We start from the raw sequence: 10,323 nt of genomic DNA on the forward strand, positions 1-10,323 counted from the left end.
AACAAGTTTTTGATGGCCTGCTTGAATTGAAAGCTGCATTGTATGATCCAAGTATACAATATCCCTTGTTTACAGAATCCTTTCACATTCAAAGAGGTTGATCTACATATAATAGAGGCTGTTCCTGCAAACCAGTTAGTCAACTCTTTTCAACATTCCAACATTTTAACAAGATGTCTGTCATTGGTGACAAACTCTGAGTGAGTTGATTGATACTCTTTCCCAGAACTCACTGTTTATGGGTGAGGGTTAGGAGATGCGACATGATAGGAGATGCGACGTGATGTCTTGCCTTACTTCTAAGCTTGTTTATCTGTCCATTTAGGCGGTACTGGTGGTGGCAGGGCAGGCGCTATACGCATAGGCAAACAAGGCAGTCCCAGAGGGTACCAAATTTGTTTGGGGTACCTGAAAGTCCCCCAGTGTTAGAATGTCATTAAACATTAAACTTAACAATGACAATTATTATTCATGGGCACTCAGTATTCGTATATGCAGGTACTACAGGTAGATCAATTGTGCTTGATAAGATGTACAATGCTGTGTTTACAGATGCCAGTTTCGAAATGCATGAAAAGGAAAGGGTGTTTTCGCAAAGGGCACCAGAGATGACTAGAACAGGCCCTGTCTGAAAGCATGCTATGAGGGAGCATAGGTGTCCACCCACTTGCACACTATGGGCATATGGCCCTCTTTTTAAACCACAAAACAAGTTCATCTAGTTTCAGAACTCAGCTCTGTGTCAATTTTTTTTGCATCTGAGCTAATGACATTTTTTTAAGCTGAGGAAAACATGGGCTGATGCGATTTACCGTAAACAGTCCCTTCCTTCTTGCTGCTGTATAAAAGGAGGAGAGAGATGCAGCAGGTTGAGAGTCTGCAACATCAGTCATCATGTCTGTGTGCAGAGCTCTGTTGCCTCTGGTCCTGCTGGTGTCGGCCGCCTCAGCCAGCCACTTCTGGGGAGGCACCATATCCTTCCTCCCTAAAGGACGCAACCCAGATGGATCCTACAGGGTAAGGCCCAGAGAGTTCTATCACAACTGTACATTGAGCTGCGTCCTGTTCTGCTATACACATACAATTATCATTATTATAATGATCATTATTATTATCAACTGTGCTTTATTTATGCCAATTAAAATAAATGGCTAATTTAAGATTTTGAATTAGCCTACATGTTTTTTTGTTTTGTTTTTTTTTTTTACAAAAAAATCGCAAGTAGATCTGTAATAGTCATAGTAAAAAGAGAATAGGCTACATAGGCCTATAATATTGCAGGATATTGTTATAAGTGTATTGATTATAATTAGTATTTTTTATTGAAACCAAATGAACAAATATCTGCATAGAATCAATCTGTTTATCAAATATACCTTTAGGTACCAATAAAAGTTATCTAAGAACAGTAGTCACTCTACATAAAGTTTTTAAAATGATCAAGATAGTGTGAACATTCAGCACTAATTTAAATGTTGCTGTTAATATGGATTAAACTATACCGTACTGTCCTGCATACATCTTTGCACCTGTAGTGCAAATGAAGCATAATGAGCTTGCGTTTCAGAAATACATTTAACATATACTGTATATATATTTCATTTTAGGTTGATTTCCGCTACAAAGACGTTTTCGATTCTTGTGGATCGAGGTTGAATTGGAATTGTGTAAGTGGAAACTGTGGAGGTCAGACTGATTTGGAAGTAGGCACAATATACAGCACTAGTTCAAGAAACCCCAGCAATCTGAACTGGTGCCAAGAGGAAGGGATCGTGACCAGACGGCTCACCAGTGACAAACCTTTTCAACTAAGGTACGTGTATCCCATTTGGAATATATCTACAAAATCAAGTGATGAGTAGGGAAGAAAGAAGCATTATAAATGGTATATGATATTACTGTAGTCCTTTAGATGTAAAATATGGAATTTAAAAACAGCAATGTCTGCAATTTCTTATAGTGCCAGCAGTTGTTGTTGGGTGACCATAAACAATGGTGGCTGGAGTTATCCTTGGGGCCTTCCAGTCATGGTAGATCTTGGACGTCGGTCTGACACAAATGAGCCAAATCATTCCCCACACACTACTATCATTTCATTTGTCAGGTAAAGCTTTGTTCCTTTTATTATTAACAGTGTAATAATGATGCTACTATAGTGCTCAGCTATGGGTTTTTTTTTTGCGTAAAATAAAATTACATGAAATGTGTTAACACCAGTTCCAAAATCTTGTGCAGAGTTCCAAGGAACTGTCCTCGTACCTACAACTTCATAGGTTGTGACCCAGATCATGATGATATCAAATGCAGAAATGCTGCCACTCTACCCACTGGTTTCCAGATTGATCAGGTATGATTCATCTAACACACCCACCCCATATGCCCACATACGTACTCACGCACACAGACACACATCACGCAGCCTGTCAGTTTGTATTGTCTTGAAAACTTAGTTTATCCTGTCCTTTTGTCTGTCAGGACACTTGCAATTTCCACTACTCTCCTACTGCTTCAACTGGAATGTACAGTATCCGGCTTGAGGTAGAGGACTATGCCAAGCAGTACACTACTCTCACCTACAACGATGGGTCAAGATCCTACAGAACTCCATACCAACCAACCAGCACTGCTTCACCCATTTCCACCACCTCCACTCCAGCCGGCTCGTCTCCATTTAGTAGACTTCCCCTACAGTTCGCTGTCAAAGGTAAGACCTAATCAGTATAGAGAGCTTCTTTTAGTTTCACAAAGTGACAAATGAACCTGAAAACGAATTACTTGTTGTGTTTCCAGTTGAGCCTGCAGTGCCATCTTGCAGCGCGGGAGTGTACTTGCCCCAGTTCCTCCATCCAACCCCAGCTGACAGAGAACGGCTGCACACCGCCATCAACCAGGAGTTGGAAATCAGGATTAGAGCCTCAGCCTCCCACTCAGTGTAAGCAACAGACCTATATTGCAAAGTGTGTGTGTGTGTGTGTGTGTGTGTGTGTGTGTGTGTGTGTGTGTGTGTGTATACAGTAAATACGGTTTACTCCTTTTGTTATAGTAGGCTATGTTGAATAACGACTTGACATACAGTTGGCTTTGCCTTAAAGGATTCAAGACCTTATTATTAGTGGGCCGCTGAACATCACCAAGACCAAGACTCTCTCTGGGGAGTTTATCGTGACATGGACACCGAGCAGTGATGACGACGGAGAACATTTCCCCATCTGTTTCATTGCTGAGAGCAAGGCCGGGTAAGCTTTAAGAAGTGATCTATAGTTACTTACTGACTGTAAGTTTATGCCCATAGACATAATATCTTATCATGGACCGTGAGGTTGTGTAACCCAAATTACTATAACTTGCATTACAGTGACTACCATTGGTTTTCAAAAAACATCTAACGAAAGAATTTGACTTCTTTTTTACAGCTCCACTCTATACCAATCCGAAATGAGATGTGTCATTGTGGAGGTGAAACATGAACAGGGTTTGTTTACATTATTCCAATCCAATTCAATGTTAAATGTATAAGTTGAGTGTGTCCAGACTGTAATGCGGTATTGTTTTCTATATATCCACAGCCACCATCGGTAACGTGATTTGTGCTGAGAGCTTCATGGCCATTGAAGTGAACAAATCACAATCCGAAAAAATCAACATTCATGAAGACCACCTAAGACTCAACGACCCTTCCTGCACCCTCTACTCTAATGGCACACATGTCTTCGCCAACATGTCCCTGAACACCTGTGGGACTGTCATGGAGGTGAATCACCGCTATCACTCATTGTGAAAGTGAAAGTGAAATTTAAAAGTCTACAAAATATTAACATGTATTTTATTTTGTAGGAGGATGAAACCAATGTCATTTTCAAGAATGAGATTGTGTCTGTTGACAACCCGAATGACGTCATAACCAGACACCACCAGGTTGAGATCCAGTTCTTCTGCAAGTACCCCAAAAAAGGCAGCGTGACCCTTGAGTTTGATGCCCACAGAAGCCCTTTTGTATTCGTTCAAAAGGGATTTGGCACTTTCAGCTACCAGTTTGAGTTCTTCCACTCCAGTCAGTTTCGAAATATGGAGGACCCTAGCACCTATCCTCTCGAGTATGACCTTGGAGACATGATGTACATGCAAATTGAAGCAACATCCCCAGTCAACAACACTGAGCTCTTTGTGGAGTCTTGCCAGGCCAGTCCCAGTGATGACCCCAATTCCCACACCTCCTACTCGATCATCAGTAATGGGTAAGCTTGATGCATGCTGTGGATACTCATTGTGTTTATTTTTGTCATGTTTGGTTGGCTAATGAATTCGGATCTCTCTCATAGATGCATTCAAGATGAAACGCTGCAGTTCTTTTCAAATCATGGCAATATTGTCAAGTTTGGAATGAAGGCTTTCAAGTTCATCGGATTGCACGATCAGGTACAAACTTCAGCTATAGACAATTCTACTAAACTGTAATGACCAAGTTTCCTGTCGTCCCTGTCCAGAAGTCATGAATTGTTCAAATCATGCTTTCTCTCCAAAGGTGTTCATCACGTGTTCGGTCATCCTGTGTGAGGCTGACAATTCCAACACCAGGTGTTCCCAGGGCTGCATGAACACCACAGCTGCACCTGCAGCACACCACCACCACAGGAGAGAGGCTCCCATCCAGACCATCAGTCACTTCATCTCCCAGGGACCCGTGAGGCTCAGCAGGAGCGTCAACCTCAAGGATGCTGCAAGCACAGGTCAGCCATTACCTTCCTATGGTTCTCTAGGCTTACTGTAGAACATGTCACAACCCTAATTTTAGAATTCTACAGCATTTGCATGGCAGTGAGAAATAGTAACTTTTGTTTGTGTTTTCTTACAGTGACTTCCAATGGTTTGAACATGAATATTGTGTTCATTGCTGGATGCTTGCTCCTGGCTATGGGTATGTTGTGTGGTGCTCTGATCTACACAAAACGACCCAAGGCAGCGTATCAGCCCCTGCCAACTAACGATTACCAATGATTTTGGCTTTAAAGCCCATCTTTTCAGATAAAATGTGTTATTTTTGTACTTTTTCTGTCTTGTGCAATATGGGATGAAAGAAAACTAAATTACATGTAACTTACTTAATGTAGTTGTCCTTAAAACCCTTTAAGCATTGCTTAATCTCCTTTGAGATAAATTAAGTTTCTGACTTTTAATTCATGTAGAAAAATGCATTGTCCTCTAGACTGGGCCGTGAATCAACAAAAATCCAATCAATAAAATCCATCAATAAAATCTATACTCACACTGAATCGAGCCATTCTAAACTTTTGCCTCATACAATTGGGCTCAAATGTATTTCTTACATGTAGGTGATGGTTAAAGGTTTATATTGTGTAAATTTTTGTATATTTTCTCTGCTTATGCAAAGAGTTGTTCAAGAAAATAGAATACAATGTCTCAATTGAATGTAAACTGATGAAATGAAGGATAATAAGAAATAAACTGTATTTTATCTTTTCAGACATTGAATCCAATTCATTCAAAGTTTAACCTCAATCATTGTATAACAATTTAATAAACAGCAAATGTGTGTGCATGTGTGTTTGTGTGTGTGTGTGTCTGGGGGGGGGGTGGGGGTGCTGCAAATGAATGGACTTCATATATTCTGACAATAATAATTATCTAAAATTATACTCGTACCTTTCATGACAAAATAGAAATGCAAAAACATTTCTTTAGTGACAATTTTTGGGAGAAGTATGGGAGTCCTTTGATGTGGCCCTCAAGGATAGAAATAAAAGTGTGTGTGTGTGTGCGTGTGTGTCAGGGCTTGACATAAACATTTTCACTTAATGGCCACTGTGGCTAGCGGTTTTTCGGGATCTATAGCCATTCAGCCATTGTATTAGCCACACATTTGATATTCCTTCATCATGTTACTGTACATCTAACATCCAAAGATGAGGTGATAAAGCAAGAAGATGACTGCATAGCATATTACATGGAAATAAATAAAACAAGAAGAAACTGAGTGAAACTATTACTAGCCACTGCCAAGTTTTACCAGCATTTGGCCGGTTGGCAGGTGTCGTGTCAGTGTCAAGCCCTGGTGTGCGCGCGCATGTGCGTTTTCACCGAGGTACTGTATGTTGACTTTTTGCATTCATGGCTCATTGCAACTCAATCACCAAAACATTCGGTTGAAACACACACTGGCCGTATTGCTCATTATTTGTGTTTTGTCTGTTTATAGTGACCTCCAATGGTCTGAACATGAACCTCTCTCTCTCTCTCTCTCTCTCTCTCTCTCTCTTTGGTTGCCTTTGGTCTGTCCAAGGGCGCAGCAGTGTTGGGGTTAGGAGCCTTAGGCCCTCGTATACACTGCAGATCGGACCGCTCGGCCATAGATTCTCCCCTGGGTGTTTGTATTTGGGCATGGCCTGGAAGGTATGGAGAGGCCGCCAGCGGTGTGCAATCGGGAAAGATTGTAAGTACCCATAGTGAGATGTTGAGTGAAGTCAACTGAAAGAGAACTATAGGTTACATGGTAACCCCAGTTTTCTGAGGGAGATAAACGAGACATCTCACCAGACGACCCTATTTGCCCCCGGTCTCAGAGGTTTGGTTGTTATCAGATGAAGCTCTGAGCCGACGTAGGGACGGTTTTATACTTCGAACTGAACCACGAATTCACACAGTTCATTGACCGGGCGGCATGATTGAAGGCTGGCTTCAATAAATGTCACGTATTAGGGTGAAACCCATATTGAGATGTCTCCTTCATTTCCTTCAGAGAACCAAGCTTACCATGTAACCTATAGTTTTTGTTCTGGCCTGCTTGAATTGAAAGCTGCACTATATGAGCCAAGTGTACAATATTCCTTGTTTAGTGAATCTGTTCACATTCAAAGTAGTAGCCTGAGCTATAGCTTCATATATAATATATAGGCCATTCCTGCAAACCAGTTGGGCAACTCTTTAACAACAATCCAACATCTTAACGAGATGTCTGTCATTGGTGACAGATTCTTAGTGAGTTGATTGATACGTTCCCTGAAGTCAGTGTTTGTATGGGTGAGGGTTAGAAAATACAATGTGATGCCTTTGTAACCTACTTCTAACTATTTCACTAAACAATATAATAAAAATATTGTCTTTACACTCTGGGCTTGCGTTGCGCATCAATAAAACCTAGGCTCGCTACTAAAGAAAGGAGTGTACCAACACAAAGCAAAAGCAAAACACACACAGACGGAGTTTGTAAGTTAGAAATATTGTATTAAGAATAATCCAGATGATAAATAGAGGAGTATTAATATTTCATAAATTGGTGAGTGAATAACTTAGTGTAGTAGGCTATCTGTCCAATAAGATGGACATAAACAAACAACAATCAGATAAACAAAAGACAATCTGCAGATTCAAATAAAATAAATAATTAAAAATAAAAATATATATTGCAGACGGTTAAATCTTCAACTACATTCACCAGATATAATCCAATAGACAACTAGGCCAAATCACCCGGGTGAGTAGATAGAAATATATAAATAGGACAGGTAATAAAAGCTATAGCATGAAACGTTGAATACAGTGTATTACAAAAGAAGAAGAAGAAAACAAAACAAAACAAAAGAGTCTCATTCATTCAGTTATATCAACAGTTCTTATCTGAAGGCCAGGCTCGCCACAGCTGTTGGGGTTCGCCTTCACGGTGGTACTTGAAGGCGATCGCACCGCAGCTGAATTCACTTGAACAGCATGAATCGATCCATACAAAAGACCCGGCCTGTACAGGCCAAAACAACATTAAAATCGGTTCTCTTCAAGATGTAAATACATACATATAACACACACATTATAATACAGAACGCTTCCATACATTCAGAACAATTGAAGTGAAGCTAAGTGCAATGCGGTATAGTAGAGCCCCATGACTGCTTTTAAAACTAAATTAATCACTCACCAGATATCAACGTGGAAAGAAACACACTGGGTTTGGACTCGGACACTGGGACGCCAATCCGGTCTTCAACGCTTTAGTTTTTATGAACACAAGAGACATGAAGTTATAAACGGATCGTTATGTTGCTAACCGTAACGTTTGGTTGCTATGTAAAATGCTAGCGACCGACTAGCCACACAGTGTTGACAGATACTTACAAATAATCTTTACGGTTTAAAAACCTGCAACGATCACGACTCTTCACTCCACCAGTGGAGTAAGTAAACACTCCTAGCGCAAAGATGACTGGCAATAAAACACTATTGAATGGTGTATTTTATCGCCGGTAAGCTTAAATCAGTGGACATCAGTAGACGAGGACAAACGGAAAGTCTTTCGAAGAATGTAAACAGCCCCACGAGCGTACTCGGTTCCCATGGCGACGGTATGACTCCACGAGCGGATGACCTGGGTTACACCCTCCCCCCCTAAAGGTGTGTACGTCCCGTTACACCTAAGTGGGCTACCTGAGGAATCTGCACAGCCAAAACCTTTTCGGAGTGTCTTGTCCTGATATGGATCTGTTGCATTAAGACAACAGCTGGTTGTTGAGAGGCGCAACCTAATCACAGAATGGCATGCACACACACAAAAAAGGGGAAGACATGTGGCTAGAATAGGCAAGGATTGTCCAACTACACTGTCTAATCTGAAAACAGGAAAAGAAAACCTGAATATCTCAGAAGCTTCAGTGGCCTACCGAGCTCGAGACTTCAGAGAGCCCCCTCCTGGGATATCCACCCGGAAATGAAATAAAAGCGTGAGCTGAAAATAGACAATCCAAGCCAAGCAGGCACAAAATGAGTGCAGCCAGCACCACATCAAAAAAATGGAAAACTGGGGTGTGCTGTGACATGCTCGTACCTGTTATTATACTCTGGACAGTGAGGGGATTCCGAACTGGTCGTACTGTAGTCTTTCAGGCTGTTCTCTGCATCTTTGGGAGCGTCTGGGAATAACATTGTGCTCATCTAGAACACCATCCCAGGTAGCAATGAGCGCATCTCTTTCGATTGGCATAGGCTCCACAGGAGCTTGTGTTGACCTCTCTACATCAGAAATGGATCCATTTCCTTCAAATGACGGTCTAACGGCAGAGCTTGTGGTCCTCTCAGGCAGGTTGGCAGGAGCAAAGAGTCCCTGAGCAAGAGAGGGCGTTGGATGATTTACATCTCTGATCTGTTCTTCCATCAATTGTACTTCATCTGGCCAGGTCAAGACTCTTGCTTCACTCAGGTCGGCGTTCACCATTTCCCTGGATGGATAGAAGAAGTGATCGTCATCCTCAGAGTAAGAGGCATCATCCGCCACCTGGGTCTCCATCCTGGACTGCCTTCGCGTCCTCGGCCTACTGTTCTGCCTTGGAGCCGGAGTGGCCTCAGGTTCAGACACCGGTAAAAATCCACACGGCAGTAATAGGTCGCGATGTAGTGTGCGTGACGGACCCTCCTTGTTCTCTGGCTTGACTGTATACACAGGTAAGTCACCTGCTCGTCTGATGACCACGTGGACATCTGTCTCCCATTTGTCAGCTAACTTGTGTTTCCCTCTGAGCCTCACATTCCTTACGAGGACACGATCACCTGGTTCAAGACTGGATTCAACTACTCTTCGGTCGAAGCGAAGTTTATTACGGTCAGCAATCTTTGTGAAATTCTCAGTAGCAACACGGTAACTCTCCTCTAAACGGTCTTTCAGATCATGCACATACTGTGAGTGGGATTTAGGTTGACTGTTTGTGTGTAGTCCGAATGCCAGATCAACTGGCAGTCGAGGCTGTCTTCCAAACATCAGCTCGTAAGGACTAAATCCAGTTACGTCATTCCGAGTGCAATTATAGGCATGCACAAGGGGTTCCCATGGCGACGGTATGACTCCACGAGCGGATGACCTGGGTTACACCTTGCCTTACTTCTTTCTTAGCTTGGTTAGCTGTCCATTTAGGCCAGGGGTGGGGAACCGTTTTCATTCAAGGGCCACTTCAAATTGTATACAAAGGCCTCCGAGGGCCGTATATGAACACAAACCAAGATTTCCCCCTGCACTTAAGGCCTATTGGCCTATATTATATTGAACACTTAAACCTTCACCAGGTCCCCTGAAAATGTAACTTAATTGTAGCCAAACTGGGAAACTCCAACTTCCATTCTCATTTTGACACAGCACTCCACAGCACACAAGTGTCCACTGCCCACAATGGAATTCCATTTATGCCTCACACGTGTAAGGTGGCAGCTCCCAATGGCGCCCAAAGGGAGCAGTGCGGCGGAACGGTACCATGCTCAGGGTATCTCAGTTATGGGGGAGGATGGGGGAGAGCACTGGTTAATTACTACCCCCCACCAACCTGGCGGGTT

At 42.3% G+C, this 10,323-nt stretch overlaps 1 protein-coding gene across 2 annotated transcripts in view; it reads left to right on the plus strand.

Moving 5' to 3' along the window:
- The first annotated feature begins 860 nt into the window (after nt 1-860).
- Nucleotides 861-10,323, plus strand: part of LOC134438771 (zona pellucida sperm-binding protein 1-like) — a 32,424-nt gene continuing 22,961 nt past the window's right edge. Inside the window, exons 1-13 of one of the 2 annotated variants that reach the window (XM_063188419.1) lie at nt 861-1,017; nt 1,608-1,813; nt 1,961-2,104; nt 2,236-2,347; nt 2,476-2,704; nt 2,791-2,932; nt 3,093-3,236; nt 3,414-3,472; nt 3,567-3,751; nt 3,835-4,235; nt 4,320-4,416; nt 4,523-4,727; nt 4,853-5,465. In XM_063188419.1, the coding sequence (XP_063044489.1) occupies nt 895-1,017; nt 1,608-1,813; nt 1,961-2,104; nt 2,236-2,347; nt 2,476-2,704; nt 2,791-2,932; nt 3,093-3,236; nt 3,414-3,472; nt 3,567-3,751; nt 3,835-4,235; nt 4,320-4,416; nt 4,523-4,727; nt 4,853-4,995 (2,190 nt within the window). In that variant the 5' untranslated portion in view covers nt 861-894 and the 3' untranslated portion in view covers nt 4,996-5,465. Of the gene's footprint in view, nt 1,018-1,607; nt 1,814-1,960; nt 2,105-2,235; nt 2,348-2,475; nt 2,705-2,790; nt 2,933-3,092; nt 3,237-3,413; nt 3,473-3,566; nt 3,752-3,834; nt 4,236-4,319; nt 4,417-4,522; nt 4,728-4,852; nt 5,466-10,323 lie in introns of those variants that run through there. The other variant, XM_063188420.1, reaches the window with a different exon arrangement.

Source organism: Engraulis encrasicolus, chromosome 22 (genome assembly GCF_034702125.1).
Source record: "Engraulis encrasicolus isolate BLACKSEA-1 chromosome 22, IST_EnEncr_1.0, whole genome shotgun sequence".
NCBI classification, from domain to species: domain Eukaryota; kingdom Metazoa; phylum Chordata; class Actinopteri; order Clupeiformes; family Engraulidae; genus Engraulis; species Engraulis encrasicolus.